The following is a 17,767-nucleotide window of genomic DNA, read 5'->3' on the forward strand; positions in this document are numbered from 1 at the left end:
CTTGTCCAAAGCTAGTTTGGTTATCTATGCCCTGCAATGATGAGTGCAGAAGCACCCTACATTATCGAACATGCTCTCTGTATTTCCTTAATTTTTCTCCCTAAAATGAATGCTCATAGAATGGTTGATATCAGCAGGCTCTCGTAAGGAGGAATTAAAAACTTGACCACATTTCAGCAAACTTGCTATAGGTTTAATTCCAATGAACTAAAATTCAGCATGATTTTATTTGAGTTCAGTGTTCTGTACATCAAACAGTCCATAGAGTAAATTTCTTGGTATTGGCTTATCAAAATAATAGCTGAGTGGTTGATAGTCCTCTACAAGCTATAGATTTTCTGCCTGTTAAGCATGTTGCTTAATTCTTCTATGTCTATCTCTTTAATAACTTCTCCATCCTGAAACAATTCTATCAAACATTCAGTTTCTAACAGGAAAGATACAAAAAAACCCAACAACCCAGAGCTGTATTAGCAGTATACTCTGAAGAGAAGATGTTCCTCCTCCCCGAACTGAAGGAAGTTGGGGAAAAAAAAAAGAAAAAAAGGTAGATCAAATATTTATAACATTGCCTGCAGTCATAGTGTGGGTCTTTCTGAGTATGGTTCATCCTGATTTACAGTCTGTCCTTATTCAAATGACATGAGAAAGCACACAACGTAAAATGAAGTCAGGCCATATCAAAATAAAAAACATCCTTTGTAGAGAGAAAACAGCCTTTTCCTTTCCCAAATAGGAAAAAGCCATATTGCTATAAGTGCTGTTATACTTTTCTGAAAGCATTAGGCTTAGGTTTGTACTACCCGAATGATTCTAATATAAAGGAGTTTAATGCTGAAAAGCAAACCATAAGAGAAGATTCTTAACAATTTTCATCTTCTTGGATTAAACAGTAACGTGCAGAAAAATACAGCCTCATTTTGTAGGAAGAAAAGATTGAAAGCACTTGGAAGGGAGAGAAATCCCTTCCTTAGTTAAGGCGCCTGCCTGGTAAGTGATGCAGAATGGTGCTACGTGTAACAGGGAATTGTGGGGTGGCTTTTTAAGAGGATAATCCATGTAATACAGCCTATTTCTTTTTGTAGCTGTCTATCAACTTTAAATAAATTTGGCTGCAAAGCTATTGCCTTAGAAGCAAACAAACACAAATAAGATAAACAGATGAGGCCGAATGTGAGATTCTTTGTACCTGGGTAAATTTTAAGCAGTTTATTGGGATTAAAATACAAATCCAACATTACGGTCTGGAATCAAAGGTGACCAACTTCTGGAATTGGTGACAGAAATTACCTTTTCTCAGTCCATGCAAAGGGAGTGTGGGAGGGAGAAGTGAAGGGATCAAAGTTGAGGTGTTTTAGCCCATTTCTCATCTGAAAAAGAAAGGGTGTGTGTCATATTTTGAAGCATAACGATATTGTGAGCAGTGCTTTTCCTCACATGAACTTTCTTGCCCAAAGGGTGCTGCTTCCTTTCATACGAAACAAGACAAGACTGGAGAAGTGATTGCTTCCTTTATTCCAGCACCGTAACCTTTTTATCTCCCAAGGGTTAAGAGCAAGCCAACAGTCCACATGCTGGAAAGCAGAATTTGCAGAGGGGAACAAAACCAGCTACATTATCCCACAAAAAAGGGAAACAAGGGACATTAAAGGTTGTGAGTTGCCAGGGTCAGGAAAAACACAGCGAGGCTTGCAAGGAAGGACAGCTGAGTTTGCCTTTGATGTTTTAATTATGATTTTCTCTGTAGCGTCACAATCACCCACCGAAGGTTTCAGACACTTCCACTGTTTGATTTCTTTTCCTCCGGTTGTCTCATTTTTGTCATGATATATGCCAAAGAAAATCCAAGCGTACAAATTTATTGCATAAAGGAGATGATCTAATAATAAATCCAGGGACTGGAGCCTCCTGTGTCACAGCTCAGGTCTGTTTGTCTTCATAGCTGTATCTTAGGAAAAACTTGCTCCCTGTCACAGGGTCATATGGACACACATGAACTCTTTGGTACTGACATGTGCTATTCACTTAAGGGTTCGGTTGTGCTTTCTCTTCATGTGCTGTGGGGTATTTTTGAGGTTCACTGCCTTCTCCTTTGGAAGGTCGCTGCCTTCCTACCTATTCTCCTGTACTTAATGAACCACCCAAGTGCCATGAGCAAACCATCACGACTACTGGTTCACTTTCTGTGAAGAGAAGAAAGGAATGGAACAAGGACTACTCAGATGAGGCCAAATTCTGAGATCTCATCCTAATCCTCAAGCAATCTCCTAGAGATCTGTGAGTGTCCTGGAGGGCTCAGGCCAACAAAAACATTGCCGGAGTGGCCTTAGGTAAATGCACAACGCAAATTTCCAAAAAGCCAAGAGATCCTCAGTTGCTGCAGGTCCTGCACATGTGCAGAAACACAGACATGCACCTAAATAGTTCAGCAAGGAAAACAATTCCGACAGTGGAATAAGTCTTTTTTTCCTCATGTGATCTCCCCGCACCCTGGAACTACTTGTATAGGAAACCTAGGGGTGTCTAAATCCCACGGTGCTACGCCATGGTTACATCAGCACCAATTTTGCTCAGAACTTAAACCACAGTAAGACCATAGAAGGGTGGTATCCAAAGGATGGGATGCAGCCACTAGATAAGGGTTGGTTTTCAGGTGGTATAAAAAATAATAATAAAGAAAAGATCTGAACGTGGATCACAGTGTGGACCCTTTACAGTTCATTCTGTCATAAGCCTTTCAAGACTCAAAATGGTGTTGAATATACACCATATTCCTACCCTATTACCTGTAAAGTATTTGGTGTTGGACTAGATGATCTCTAGAGGATCCCTTCCAGCTCTGATAATTCTGTTATTATGTGATTTCTTCTTGTCAGTCTTTGAGACCTGGCTCCTAGAAAATCTGCCCAGAGATTCATAAGAAAGAGAAGCAATCTAAGAGCAAAGCATGTGCATGTCCTCATCTCAAAGTAAGAAAAGTTTAGACTGAGGTTACATTCTGCAAGAAAGCAATCTTAAGATGAAAAAGTGGGCAAAAACAAAAGATGTTTTTTATTTTTAGGAAATAGCTTGGATTTGAATAACAACATTGCTGGAGAGTTAAAGCAAAGAAAGGTTTTTACCTTTTCACAAGAAGTTTAATACAGCACTGCTGGTTGACAACTATGGTTCTCTGCTGTGTGGTGATGCTTTCATTACTTTTGTTAGTAAAAAGCTGCTTGCCTTAATGTCGTGCTTTATTGGCAAAGAAAAGATGATGCAGTGCATGTAGGCATGTCATTAACAATAGGCACTACGTCTTAAAGTGAGCATTTGACACATGATTGCATAATTAAATGCCACCTGCATGCTCCTAGCAAGGTGGGCAACCTTAAGTTTCTATCTGCTGTTCAGAGGATGAATAGTGAATAACCTGTATAGGTTTCCATCTACACCAACTTGTTTGCTATATAATGACACTGATTTTGATAGGACAAGAAGGTGTGGCCTCAAGTTGTGCCAGAGGAGGTTCAGGTTGGACATTAGGAAGAATCTGTGGAATGGTGATGCACTGGCACAGGTTGCCTAGAGAGGTAATGGAGTCACTGTCCCTGGAAGTGTCCAGGGAGATATTGTACTTAGGGACATAATTCAGTGGGCAATATTGGTGGTAGACGGACAGTTGGACTGGATGATTTTAGAGGTCTTTTCCAACCTTACTGATTCTATGACAAACTTGCATACTCCTCAGACAGTGTAGCTGTTGGTACCACAAAGAACCTTTCCATTGCCACCCTATAGAGAAAAGCAATAATACTGTTGCAAACCTCTTTGATCCTGTTTGGCTGCAGTTCTGATTACTGTTGTTTCTGCATTTCAGCTCGTCACGAAGTCATCACCAAAGAGATCCTCGAATTAGATACATGGGAGAACCAGTGGAATGTGGTGGCCGTCAATGTCCTCATGCACGACAGCTATGATGTGTGCCTTGTTGCTAGGCTGAATCCACGGGATCTTATCCCTCCTCCTCCTGATTTAGTGGACCAATAAATGTTCAGTGGCTCTCTGCTTCCAGATTCTGCGGAAAGAGAAGAATATGGAGAGACAAATGGGAATATTAATGGAGCCGGTGGCTCCATTCTCTCCATTGGCTAGGTGCTGCAGAGAGAAGCTTGTACCACAAGCTTAAGCACAGAATTGCCTTCCAAATGTGCTTCTCAGATGATGCTTAATTTGCTAGCACTGGTACTCTGGACTTCTGTGTTTGAAAGCTGATTTGCCAGCCTTGTCTCTTGGTCTGCCACTTGGTGTTCAAGCTGCAGTCTGGTGGTGCTTCTGGGGCCCGTGCCTTAGGAATGAAGGCAGCCTGGGGCTCACCTTGCAGCACAGCACTGTGTTTGAAGGAAACCTCTAACCAGGAGAAACACTCCTTTGCTGTCCAACTCACTGGGTTCTAGTCTACTGAGGGAGCTAAGAAATATCTGAAGTCATCTGATGGAAACCAATCTGCTGTACCAAAGTGACAGATTAATTGGCTGATGCAGGAGCAGAGGGAAGATGGAGAAGAGCATTTGTTTGTTTAAACAAAAAGAAAGCATTAGCCAAGGTTCATTAGCCAAGTACAATAGCTGCTGCAAACATTATCTAACCCACAGTCAGGGCATCCCTTCTTTGGCAGCAGAGCTGAAGTTGTGCTGGTAGAAAAGTGGTCTTCTGGGAACAAGACACATGTGAGTCTTCCTTTAGTAATCCTGCACCAAATATGAGAAACTGCTAAAATTTTCACATAGATCCTACCTGTCATGAGGCAGAAATTTGTGTGGTCAGATGGAGAAGGGGATGTAAATGAAAACAAAATAAATGAGAAACAGTGTTAGCTCTGCATCTACAGAGAAAGGATAAAAGCACCAGGCATTTAGAGTTTATGTAAACTAGTTGGTTTTGTAGAAGTTGCTTTAATGAAATAACATCAGGCAAATTCTGCACCAATGGAGTTGGCTATAATTGCAGTGAAGAGGAGTAATTCAAACTGTTTCTTAAAGCAGTGTTGGCCTTTCTGGGGCTTGAAGGCAGTGGCTTAGAAAATTGTTACCAGTACAGCTGTCTTATTTGAGCTACCAATAACTGTTCATCATCCCCTGATGCCTGCATCACAGAATGCATGTGAGTGATTGCCTGGGCTGTGTGGACAGGAGAACTGGGAATTTCTGTTGTGTTCTGCGGCTGAAACTGCAAATGACTGTATGCTGCAACAGACAGTGAATGACAGAGGCAAACGCTGTAAGAGTAAGCTAGAACATAGCAGAAGAACCATCACAGTCAGCAAAAAGTTGTTTGTTATGGTTACAGAAACAGTAAAAAAAACTGGAAGGAAATAATTGGCAAATTAATGAGGAAATCCATCAGGTGGTCACTTGCAGGATTTGCACTTCAGAGCACCTCCATTTTCTTTTACAATCACACATTAGGCTACAAAAATGATAGCATTTTTTTTCTTTTTTTTTTTAATTGCAATGCTTATTGCAGGGGGAGGTGGAGAGGATGACCCAAAAGCCTTTCCCCAGTCCCGACTTTTCTGATTCATGATCTATTCTTTAAGATATCCAATGGGAATATTAATCTGTCATATAAAAACAATTAGCAGGAAGGTCACTGGAGTTCACTTGATAACAGTTATCACATGCTGAAGACTGCTCAGACAATAAGGGAGTTGGTGGGAGGAACTGAGGAAAACATGCAGAAAAGAAGTAAACTGTGAGCCAAAAAACTGATCTCTTTTCTCCCTTTGTTTCCTGGGCAGAATGAGTGTCTCAGCCTAAACGCAGACATTTGTGTTTGTAGCAGTTCCACATCATGCAGACGCTCTATTTTTCTTTGTTGACACGGGGGTTGTTATCTGTCCAGAGGAGAGCTGTGACAAGCGAGTCTCAACCATTCCGGCCACAAAACACAGTTGCAGATACAAGACTAAGGAGGTGAAAAAATAATCTATTTAAATATGTTTTTAAACAAAAGCAATAGATTGTTTTCCCACTAACCAGGCAATATTGGATTTTTTTTAAACTTTAAGTACTCCTGTGAAGTATAGGCAATGATTTCCCTGCAGAGTTCTCAAGCCAGCAGGAAGCAATGCTTGAGGAGCAGCTCTCAGCCAAAATACTGAGTGTTTCCTTGTGATTACAAAAAATTCTCGTACAGTACCTACAGATACACTATCACCTTTTTTGGTTTTCTTCATGCACCACTGGAAAGCCATTTGCCCTTGCGTGTACAGAGCATTTCTTTTCTTCTGCATGCCTGGTCTGGCTGTTGACAGGACTCAGTGTCTCTCGGTTTCCGCCTAACAGATCAGCTATATATCCAGCAGGGAGTTGTTTTCTTCTTGTTTAAATGTCTAGAACAAAAGAACAGTCAGACCAATGTAGATTCCAACTTCAAAACATTGTGTGGACTCCACTTAGTTCTTTGTTTGCCCCTGGGGCGACTACAATTTCTAAGTTGGAAAGGAAAGCTTGAGGGAAGGAAGGAAGAAACTGAAAGCATGTTTATTGAGAGGTACCAATATTAGCCAAAATCCCTCCAAGAGTATGTGAATGTTGCATGTCTGATACGTTCATGGGTAATCTCACATTCCTGGGAAAGCCCTTAAGAGCCTTAATTTCTTCTACTATGAATCCTAATGCTAGAATATTATAGAATATGCATTCTCCAAGCTTGCGTGCTTCACTGAAATAATAGTTTACTTCAGCCACTTTCCGGCTGAGCAGCAGTTAGCTGAGCCTTTAATCAAGGCTGCCTTGACATCATCCATAATTCTAAAATGTGAACAAAGCAGTGCTGGCAAGCTATGGGCTGTGGGAATGAATGGGGGGATTATTAAGCAAAGACATGTGCTTCAGTTTCACTTGAAACACAGTACATCACTAGTTGCCAACTAGAATAAAAAAATATTGGAGAGGTTACTGGTCACATGGTGCATGGGGAGTAAAGAAGAAAATGAAAAGCTATGAAAAGTGAATTGAAGCTCTCCCATTAGTGTTTTATCTTGACATTGTCAGTGCATAGCTCATTTCATAAGGATCCCCGTGGGTCTCTGATTTCTGTTTTCACCCATCAGGTCACAAGAGCTGCCTGCACATGTGAACCCTCAGGCACCTGACTGTGCGTACTCGCATGCCACTACCGTGATGGCCTGTGGCTCAGTCACTGCCTGTGCAAGGCAAACACATGCACAATTTCCTATGTGCAACACCGAAATGTATGGGGAAGGTTCTGGATTGGGTTCCAGCTGTATTCTGCCATTTGGGATGCCTCAGCTTGTCAGCAGAAAATTGCCTCGATGCTTACAAAGCTGTTGGATACTGCACTCCCAGGTATGTTCCAGGCAACAGGCTGAGGGAGATTAGCAATGGAACTTAGAGCTGCTCCCAGATCGTTATGCACAGAGGAGCCAAGGCGGGTGCAATGATGCTCCCATCACTTCCCAGGAAGAATTCAAGATGTAAAAGGATTGTGCCCTGGATCTTAATCTTACATTTTTCCTCTACTCTAAGTGTGTATTGAGATTCTTGATCATCCGAAAAGCAATGAAAGCAAATGTTACAATAATACATATAAGTATATAAAATTGTAAAGTATATTTATGCAGGTCTGTATTGTTTTTCTGCTGATCTGGAAGTCTTTTAATACGGATTTACCAGTGATTACTATCTAAGCTGTAGCAATGAGGTCTCTTTCATAGGCTGCTCTCCTAATGGATTATGGAGCTCCTCTGAAAATTCATTTCATGAATCATAATGCTTTGAATCCCCAGGTCAGAATTTCAGCTGCTCTTTGTGCATTTCTGTGGCTCTCCCTACAGCTTTTCAAGTGGACTGTAGCTGTAGCTTCAAAGAAAAGCTATTTCACCCCCAGTTGTGCTCAGCTGGAACTGGTACGTTTGCAATTTGCAATCATTTGACGTGTTGAGGTTGAAAGCAAAGGAAATACTGGAAAATGGAGAAAATATACAGAGCCTATACAGAAGTACACTTCCTTCCTTTCCACGTGCTTACTGCTCTGCCTGGGTGTATGATGGAAAGATTTAATAACAACCCCTGACTGCAGCCATGGCAAAGGCCATGGTGGGTTATGCGTTCGTGCTGCTGGAGCAGAAAGCACAGTGCTGAGCTGTGCTGCCTTGCCAGAAGAAATTACCTTCAAACAGAAATGTGTTTAAGTGCTCCATGATGTATACCTGTATGCATTTTCTATACATATGTATAACATTATTTTTGGAAGTTCTTTACTGACAGCAGCAGATTCCCTTTTTAACACCTACCTGGCAACCTGTCTTCTGTATAGCTAAAATCAAAATACTTCAAATAAAGTGCTGTTCTTTAAAAACGTGAAACTATTTCAGGCCTCAAATCATAAAGAAGCTGGAATTCCTTGCTGAGGTAAGGAACGGTTGGGGAAATCTTTTAGTCCTGGCCTATGTCTTCTTCCTTCTCCAAATATTTTGCTGGCTGTAGTCCATTCAGAATCCTCCTAAAGGATTTGCACAGGTCTAATTTGTTCCCCTTTACCTTCCCTGCTCCTGCCTCAGCCCATCCAGTCCTTCTTTTCCCCTTTGCCTCCCAGAAGATGGTCATGACCACTTGAGGTGTTTGCCAGGCTCCTCAGGAGCCCATTACTCCAGGAACAAACTGACTCTGAAGATGGAAGATGACCACAGCAGGCTTCCAACCCAAGTTCTGTGGCTCAAACCCATTGCAAACACAATCTACCTTCTTTGCAACATCTCTGCTTTCTGGCTCTGACCCAGCTGGGCAGGCAGGTGAGCTCTGCTCTGTTTGCTGCTGTCTCACAGCATGATGCTGCTTAGTTTGACATTAAACATCTTGCATGCTGCGTGTGCCATAGCTGTAATGATTGCAGGCACAAGCCTTCATCGTTATCTCTGATTCTCTAACACTCGTTGCTACAAAAACTGTCTGAAGCACAGAGGGAACTGTCTTCATTATTGCATTATAGCTCACGTCTTCAAGACTGACTTTCTTCCAGTTTCACTGAAGAACATGTTGTCTAATGTATCACATTAACTACTGGCATTTTTTCCCCGCTTTTTCCTTTTCTAGTCATTCTTTACAAGAATGTGAGTGATGTCACCAGCTTTGCTATGAAATGCGTTATCCAAACCAGCCTCCTGGGGCTGGGGGCTTTTCATAATGGGATCCAAGTACAGCCGCTAAAATGACAGCCAGCCACACTACTTTGTTTTCCCAATCAGCAACCTCACAGCAGAGGAAATGTACTTCATCCATACATAAGGTAATGTGAGAGGAAACCGCTTCCCACATAGACAAATCCCTGACTCATTCCTTTAGAACGTGGCTGAAACAACTGCAAAATGCCAACATAAAACAGCTCTGATATCCATTCAGTGGGCTCTCAGGCTTCCCAGCAGCAGGAGGAGGAGTGCAAGGAGGTGCTGGCTCATTAGTACAGCACAGATCCAAAATGCCCACCTCTGGGCTCTGTTCCTAGCCTTGGGCATCCTTTAGGCTCATCCATGTGAAATGTTTACAGCAGTGCACCACTGCTCAGCACAGGGTGGTTTAGGCTGGAGGAGATCTTAAAGATCACCCAGCTCCAACCCCATGCTGTGGGCTGGCTGCCACCCACCAGCTCATGCTGCCCGGGGCCCATCCAGTGTGGCCTTGAGCACCTCCAGGGCACACCCACAGCTCTCTGGACAGCCATGCAAGTGCTTCACTGCCCTCTGAGTAAAAAATTTTATCCTAATATCTAAACTGAATCCCTCCTTTTAGTTTAAAGCTATTTCCCATCCCCTCATCCCCCTTGTCTGTCCATTCTGTGAGTCTGCTCTGATTTTAGAGGAGGTGATGGCTGTACTGTTATGCTGAGATCTAGAGATCACAAAATATTATACAGTGGTAGAATAATAATATTACTGCCCTGCCATCTCCCTCCATTTTAGCTACGGACAGCATTCAGAGCTTCAACCCTCTTGGGAAAGGACAGACCATGTGTCTGCAGCTCACTATGGTTATTTCATTCACCCCTCCCCAGGAAAATGGTGAGGAATACCAATCACTATAATCTCAGCAAATGGCAAGGTCGCTAATTGAGGCTGAATTTAAACAGCAGTAATTAAAGAAGGAGTGCATGTTTCTCAAAGCAGATTTGATTTAATAAATTATGCTGTTTAGGTAGATACAACTGCTCTCAAGCCAATAGAAGGTGGTTTACAGAAGTGCAGCAGATTTACTGGGTAACTGAGACCTGAATTACCTGAATTGATAGGAAAGCGGCTGCTCTGAGTCTCTGGGGGGTTTCCATAGCCAATCTGTAATGCATTTAACTGGCCGCTAAAAGGCACTGTTCCATCCAAGAAATTGCTTACAGAATATGCGTAAGTGAGCTTTAGGATATCGCTGAAGTGTAAACAATGTGGCATCTACTTGCTGACTTGCTGAATTCATAGCAGGAATTATGTTGCCTTCCCCACAGCGTGCCTGAGTAAATAATCTTAGTTGAACTGACAGGTAATTTATAATACATGACACCTGAGAGTCCAAAAATCTTTCAGGTTAGGAAGTTTTGCAGGGTAGAGAACATTTGTAACTAAGGCAGGGAGACGTGCTGGCATTTCCCTGCAGTTAAAAAGCCCTAACAAAACAACATAATAAATAAATGCAATTAGTTTGCAGGATAATTCTACGATGGGACTGATCAGAAAACTATCCAGGTGTTCTATTTTTTTTTAGGCTGGAAGCTTGTGTACAGCAGCTAGTTGACAGTCTTAAAAAAAAAAAATGGTTCAGAAAGAGTTCCATGAATAAAAATAAAAAATAGGACAGATGCTTCTCTCACGTTATGCAAGTTGTAATACTCAGACCTAAGGTCTGCCTAAAAATATCTGTAAGGGCTAAGATTTCACCCTTCTGGTGAGGATGGAAAGGAAACAAAGCATGAGGTAAGAGGTGACAGCCTGGTGATGGGGACCTACACCTTTCAGGTCAAACACTGTGCAGGCCAAGAGTTACTCCCTGTAAATGGCTGTCTCTGACCACTGCTCAGTGCGTTACTATCTGGCAATCCCATAGCTAGTGAACAGGTCAACATGCTAAAAAATCAACAGAGAAAAAACCACTGTCATTGCTGGCCTCCCTGCTGGGAGCCTGAATAACAAGGTCATGGACTAAATAGCCTGTGATTTTCATGTTCTCTTCTCCAGATGATCCCCATTAGCAATGTTAAAGATCAGCCAAATGAATTTTGCATTAATGTTATCTACACCCCAAACAGGGAGAGAGTGCATAAAGATTTAAGGTAGGTCAAATGGAAGGAGCTCCCAAACCAGCATCCTATCTTACCATTTGAGATGGGTCTGCTCCATTCATTCCTCATTTTGCCCTTACTCCTGGTTAATTCACTGCAGCAGTAGCCCATTGAAAACAAAAGGAGCAGTTCTTTATTTTAGGTCAGTTCAAATCCTAAGGGGAGAAAGCTCATATTTAATCTGAGTCTCAAATGTTATATCAGATATTTCGGTGTCTGTTTATCTGATCGTTATCTATAATCGTGATCTATACAGATCGTTTATCTGTATTTTTTAAGTTTCTACAGAGTGACAGGCTAGATGCACAAAGTGGTATCTCTGTAAGCTCCCTCTGGGGAACAAGGTGTTTGACTTCATAGAATCACAGAACTCTAGCTCACATTCAGAGTATGCAGAGGTTAAAGGATCTTTAACTTTCTTCTTTCTTGCAGCACCCCTCAGTATTGATGTTTTAAGGACAGATCTTTGCCTACTGGAATCAATGGCAGAACTCCCATTGACATAACTTGCTTTTTGCCCTCTAGTTGTTTGAAATGTTTGCATAAGAATTGCTGTGAGTTGTGAGATATGACTAAAAGCAGAATGGAAGTATCTAAGCCAGACCCACTTGCGGTGCAGTCAGAACTCTGAAGTGCAGATGAAAGAAGCTAAGTCTGCAGCTCAGCTGCAGAACTTGAAAAAAAGCCTTTTGCAGCCAGATCGTTTCATCATCCGTGTTGCCATGAAGCCACAGAATTGTGTATACTGGCACAGCACAAAGAGGCACAGAGAAAGAAACAAACGCTGCTAATGGGTGTGTGGTGCAGCAGCTGATGGTGCCAGCACAGCCACTTGAAAATTCACTCATCAAACCATGCCTGGGTGCACCAGCATGCACCTCAGCCCTGAAACTCGCTCGCTGTAAAGTCTGCTCTTTGGAGTGCTTTAAGGGGAGGAATAGTCAAAGACTGTACAATCAAAGATTGATAATTGCTGCAGAGCCTTGTCGTGACTCAGACATTAATAGCTTGCTGCTTGATGCCTCGTGTTCTCATACAAAGAGGCCAAACAGCATATGAACAAAACCATGGGATAAGAGGTTCACTCTTTTTCAAGTGTTTGTAGATGATAAAACCTTCGGAAAGGTTTTTGTTCAAATACATTTCAAAAAGGATGATGACTCCACCCCTCAGCACTGCAGCATGGAGCAGTCATCTGATACGCAAAATAACAGTGATCTTGCCAGGAAATTTTCTGTGCTAATGCTGCTGTCCTGGGCAGCTCAATCTTTAATCTGATTTATTTGTTCCTTATTTCAGGTAAGTCAGTGTAACAACAACGTTCAGTCAAACCTGCAAACCACCAGGCACATCGCTGGCACGGCATGTTAGCAATGTGCTCTCTGCAGTTGGCCACTGTCCTGATCACTTGAATTTAAGGAGGAATTTAATGTGCTTGTACTACTGCGAGATTGCAAGGTCAGCTTGTATTTACCTCTTTATTTTCTCAGCTGAGCTAGATAGAGCCTGATATAGACACACGTTATTTTTATAAGGAAAGTAAATCCTTATAAGCACAAATGTGAAGGGAAGCTGCAGCTAGCATTTTTGGAACCATCTGTGCAGTGTGTATTTAAATCATATTTCTGTTGTTATTGGATTATTGGATGCATTTTATAAAGTACATTAGGAGATCCACTGGGATGGGATCCACTCAGAGGATGTGATCCAGCAAACCAATGCTGTTAGCACTTCTAAAAGCCTTCTCTGGGATCAAGGAAAACAGTGATTAAAAGGCAATTAGACAAAGTGATATGTAGCAAGTAATTGATTTTGTTTGTATCCAACCTGCAACTTCTTTTAAAAGGAAAGATGGTTTCAAGAAAACACTTCATAGATCTGACTGAGAAGCTGAAACCATCCAGCTGCTGAATGCCACTGTTCTTCCGCTGAGAAATACAGGTGGTTCAGGTCTAGAGAAAGAACCAGCTCCTGGGAATGACACTGAACCCACTGCTGAACCATCCACAACAACAGCCTGCCCTATGTAAATTGTAGTGGGCTCTTGAGGGGCATGCTTAACAAATCCTACAACAAACATGATGGAAATCAAGGCGGTCCTTTTCAACGCAGGCCGTTCTATGGTTCTATCAGTTGAACTAAAATTGAACTGAAAGACCACTGGAAATAGTGCTGCCTGGGGACTGCTCACAGTCGGAATGTAGAAGTTCTGGTCACTGCGTTAATGACAGTGAATACTTTTGTGGTGCCAGGAAAGGTCGACAGGACGAGGGGAAATGGAGAAGATCTAAATTGGATATGAGGAAGAATTTCTTTACAGCCAGGGCTGAGCGAGGCACTGGCACAGGCTGCCCACAGAGGTGGTGGGTGCCACCACCCAAGGTCAGGCTGGATGGGCTCTGAGCACCTGGTGGAGCTGTGAGTGTCCCTGTTCATTGCAGGGAGTCAGACCCTTTAAGGGTCCCTTCCAACTCAAAGGATTCTATGATTCCATGATGATTCAAGGAAAGAAAGCTATTAGAAGAAACTACAGAGACATCTAGCTCTACCTCCTTACACCTGCAGTTGCTTGCCAACCAGTGGTATATTGTGGAGGTAAGCAAGCATAATAAAAATGTTACAGTAACTTTTAAAAATGGAAGAACTGGAAATAGAATGCTGTTTTTAATTGCAAAGTGTTTCTCATGCAAATGTTCTTGAAGTTATTTCACAAAAGAGATTGAACAAAATACAATAAAAATCAAATCAAACCTTATTCACTGTATACCAAATCGAACAGCTCAGGTTTCAGCTTTGGTCTTAAAGCCAGGAATAGAATTTACCTGATGAATTTCTGCTGCTACTCAGAATTCCAAAAATGAAAAAAAAAAACAAACCCAATAGCTGAAAAGGTAATTTGCAAACAGTCTGGATTTAAAAGCTATGTTGCCAAGACAGCAAAGTGAAAGATTCAAAGAATTATTCAACAAGAAGCAAATATCTGTAAAATAGAGAGGATTCAGTCCTATTTCAGAATCAAACCCACAATTTCACATGTACATGTATTTTCTGACTGCTGTCAGAACATCTGGGCTGGAGCAAAGAGATCCAGTACCACATAAAACATAACTTGAAAACCAGACTGCTCTTATGAGTAGCTCTCCAGTCCTAAATATAGGTTCAATGTATTTTTAGCACAGAAGGAATTTTTGCTAATGCTTCACGAAATTCTAGAGCAAATGAATGCTCTGTGACAAAAGCCACATCTGAAAAGGTGTGCAGAAGTTTGGCAGTGATGATTTCTAATCTTGGCCAGTTTCTACATGATGCCAGCTACAGCCAAACTGGCAGTGATTTTTATGTAAATGAGTCAATTATTGGAAATATATGGATCTTGTTACTCAGCCATAGGCACTGAAATACTGAAGTCAGTATTTCCAGCACAGGCACTTCTTTTCTTAATGCTCCACACATTTTTCTTTTATCTTTTTTTCCTCCTTATAGGTCAACAGTTTGATGTTTGAAAAGCAGATCATATAACTGAAAGCTAGTTCTTAATCCTTACAACTCTGAACATGGGGTAATTAGCTCTAGTATCATTTTTACAGAATCCAGTAATGGCAGCCACAGTAAAACAAGTGGAACATGAAAAGTAACCTTTCTCTGTGGTCTCTTTTTCAAGTTACAGTCTTATAAAGTGCTTTAGATGAAGCACTGCCATGAATGCAGGGAGCAGAGTGATTGATGTTCTAGGAGCACCTGGGTGAACGAGTTGGAGAAATAGGGATGTGAGTCATGACAGGGGTTCTGGATTCAAAACATTTCATGCAAGACGTCGTTAACTTCTCATGTCCTGGTAATGATGTTAGAAATCCTTTTGTGCACTGCAGCATTGGGGTGATGTCTGACAGGGAAGCTAAGTTTACTTCTTTTGATGCATCTAGGGCAATTCTATTTAAACACTGGTTTTGGTATTTGAGCTTAGATATCTAAATTGGATTTTTTTTTGCAAATAACCACAATTCTGTAAACTTTGCATTTCTTAACCTTCTGTATTTAGGAAGGAATCTGAATTGCATCTCTTATAGAAAATGCAGGTTTTATCTTTTAGAATGCATGTCCTCAGCTAGAAGGAATTTACATTTTTATAGTCCTTTTATTAAAGAAGCAGAGGATTTTATTGGATAGAAAGAAAAAAAAAAAAGACAAATTAACTGATTTCTTTGCATCAATCAGGCAGAAAGACCCCTTCACTCAGCATTTTCCACTGCCCTGCAATAAAGTACAAGTTGAAATTTATGTAAGAAAATATTACTCCATAATACTTAACTGGAAATGTGGTTCTCAACACCTCATCGAAGAAGAGGTCTCCAATGGCACAGCCGGATTATGCAGAGAAACATATCACAGCGATCTCCTCAACTATCACAGACCCAAGTTCTCTGTGCAGCAATAGCAGCTACCATTAGGAAGCTCCTGGCAGGATTGCCATGTTTATATAACACTCAGCATGTGCAGTTCTGGTCCTGAACGGTCCCACTGATGCCATATAACTAATAATAATGATAAAGAAACTTGCCAGCAGAGTTTTCTGTACTTCACGCACACTGAGATGGCATTATAAGTAAAGCAGTTCTTCCACCTTGTGGTTAAACAGACTACTACTGGTTTGTACATCAAGTATCAGAGCCTTCATATGAATATGGCTGTTAAACAGACCCGTACACAAGGCTCTGTTGGTACCTCTTGCAGCCCAATGCTGCATCTATTAACTAGCCCCATTCTGTAAGGTGCATGTCCTTGTATGTGGGAGTGTACACACACAAACGTGGAAGAACAAACAGATTTCATTTTCCTCCAGAGATCCTGGGACGTGCTGTAACAACAGCTTAAGGGAGTTTCTTTTAACTTCCTTGGTAAAAAAGGCCTTTATTTAATTTATTCACTTTATTCAAGTGGCAAAGTGGGAACAGAGAGTGAGCACGTCACAGATGTGAAGAACTGGACCCCTTCAAACAGTTTGTGGACACTTTCTGTAAGCGGTGCTGCTACAGCTAAGCTGAACTGTTTGGATGCAATGAGAAATTCATCTAAGCTCTTTTGCTTCACTTCTACTCTCCACTCCTATTTTCTGCTTTTTACCTCTCACTGTTGAAGCAATCATACAGCCTTTGTTGTTTGCATCAGGGTACAATTCAGCACAATTGGGTCCAGCATCTGTAGTCAGTAACTACAGAGTGTAGACATTTCAAAAGCAGTAATTAAATGTCAATTTTATACTAATGTAATAGAGGTGTATTGAGATATATAATTTTGCAGCAAATGCTGAAGATTTGCACAGTGTGAAACAGTGGAACACATTGACTAACAAAATTTAAAGCCACTAAGTGAATATTAATGATTTTAATGGCCCTAAATTACACTATTTTCAAAGCAGGATTACTTAGGTTACAACAGAGGAACTGATTTGGTTCAAAGAAATCAAGGCATGAAAATAAGTTGTTTAATCTGCTTCTCAGATACTGCTTTTTTTTCCTAAAGAGCTGTTTATTTATTATATGCCAGCCTCATCATCGTTATTCCAGTTGTACCAGCTGTCGCTGTACTAAACTGAGTCCTCTTGTAGCAGTCGCTACTACTCCAAAACTGTGAAAATCAACCCTAGTTTTACAAACGCCACTTTTGTCACTCAAAGTGTGACTGGCTACCAAAATAGATCCCAAGATAAACTGAAGTTAGGGAGTCACAGTAAGCTGAAACTCGACCCTGTGTCTCACACGGCGTCACCAAAATAATTCCCCAACAACTGTATCGTCAGTTTCTTTTACTCTTCTGTTCTGCAGTGACAGCTGATGACACAAAGCAGCCGACCCTGAATTCTCTCTCTGTCTTTTTTTTTTTGTTTTTAATTCAGTTAGCAAAAAAAGAGGCTTTTCACTGTGGATTTCTAAGGAAGCTAGCTTTCGTAAACCATTTATTTCCAGAATTGAACTTCAGTGGCAAATTCAGCCATAGTATTGTATTTTCATATTCCCAAATGTGAAATTTTTCAGATTCAGAATGGCCAAAAGAGAGAGGTAAGAAAAAACTACTGAATTTTCAGCTTCCATATCTAAGTAGACAACTCTAAATGAAATTATAAGGTTTGTTTTCATCTAGTATCAAATTACATTATTGATTAAATTATTTTAAAAAACAACAGGAAATCCATATGTCTAACAGATGGGCCTTGTGAAGAACAACACCCCTTTATTTAACCTATCTGTATGTCACAGATGAAAAAAATAACACCATAGCATAAAGAACAAGTGTGACTTTATATCCTGGGAAGCCTTTTAAGGATAGACTTATCACTGTGAAGGAGAAATAGAGTGAGGCCCTAGAGATTGACACTATCTATTTGTCAAAAGAACAATTACAATAGAAACAGTGGATTGACAAGCTTCCCTACAGACTCTCTCAA

At 41.1% G+C, this 17,767-nt stretch overlaps 1 protein-coding gene across 8 annotated transcripts in view; it reads left to right on the plus strand.

Moving 5' to 3' along the window:
• Nucleotides 1–6,016, plus strand: part of KBTBD12 (kelch repeat and BTB domain containing 12) — a 47,753-nt gene extending 41,737 nt beyond the window's left edge. For 7 of the 8 annotated variants that reach the window (XM_042880132.1, XM_042880134.1, XM_042880136.1 and 4 more), the window contains one exon: nt 3,860–6,016. In XM_042880132.1, the coding sequence (XP_042736066.1) occupies nt 3,860–4,029 (170 nt within the window). In that variant the 3' untranslated portion in view covers nt 4,030–6,016. The remainder of the gene's footprint in view (nt 1–3,859) is intronic. The other variant, XR_006180662.1, reaches the window with a different exon arrangement.
• The last annotated feature ends 11,751 nt before the right edge of the window (nt 6,017–17,767 follow it).

Source organism: Lagopus leucura, unplaced genomic scaffold (assembly GCF_019238085.1).
Source record: "Lagopus leucura isolate 7727_CA_CO unplaced genomic scaffold, USGS_WTPT01 Super-Scaffold_100026, whole genome shotgun sequence".
Taxonomy (NCBI): Eukaryota; Metazoa; Chordata; class Aves; order Galliformes; family Phasianidae; genus Lagopus; species Lagopus leucura.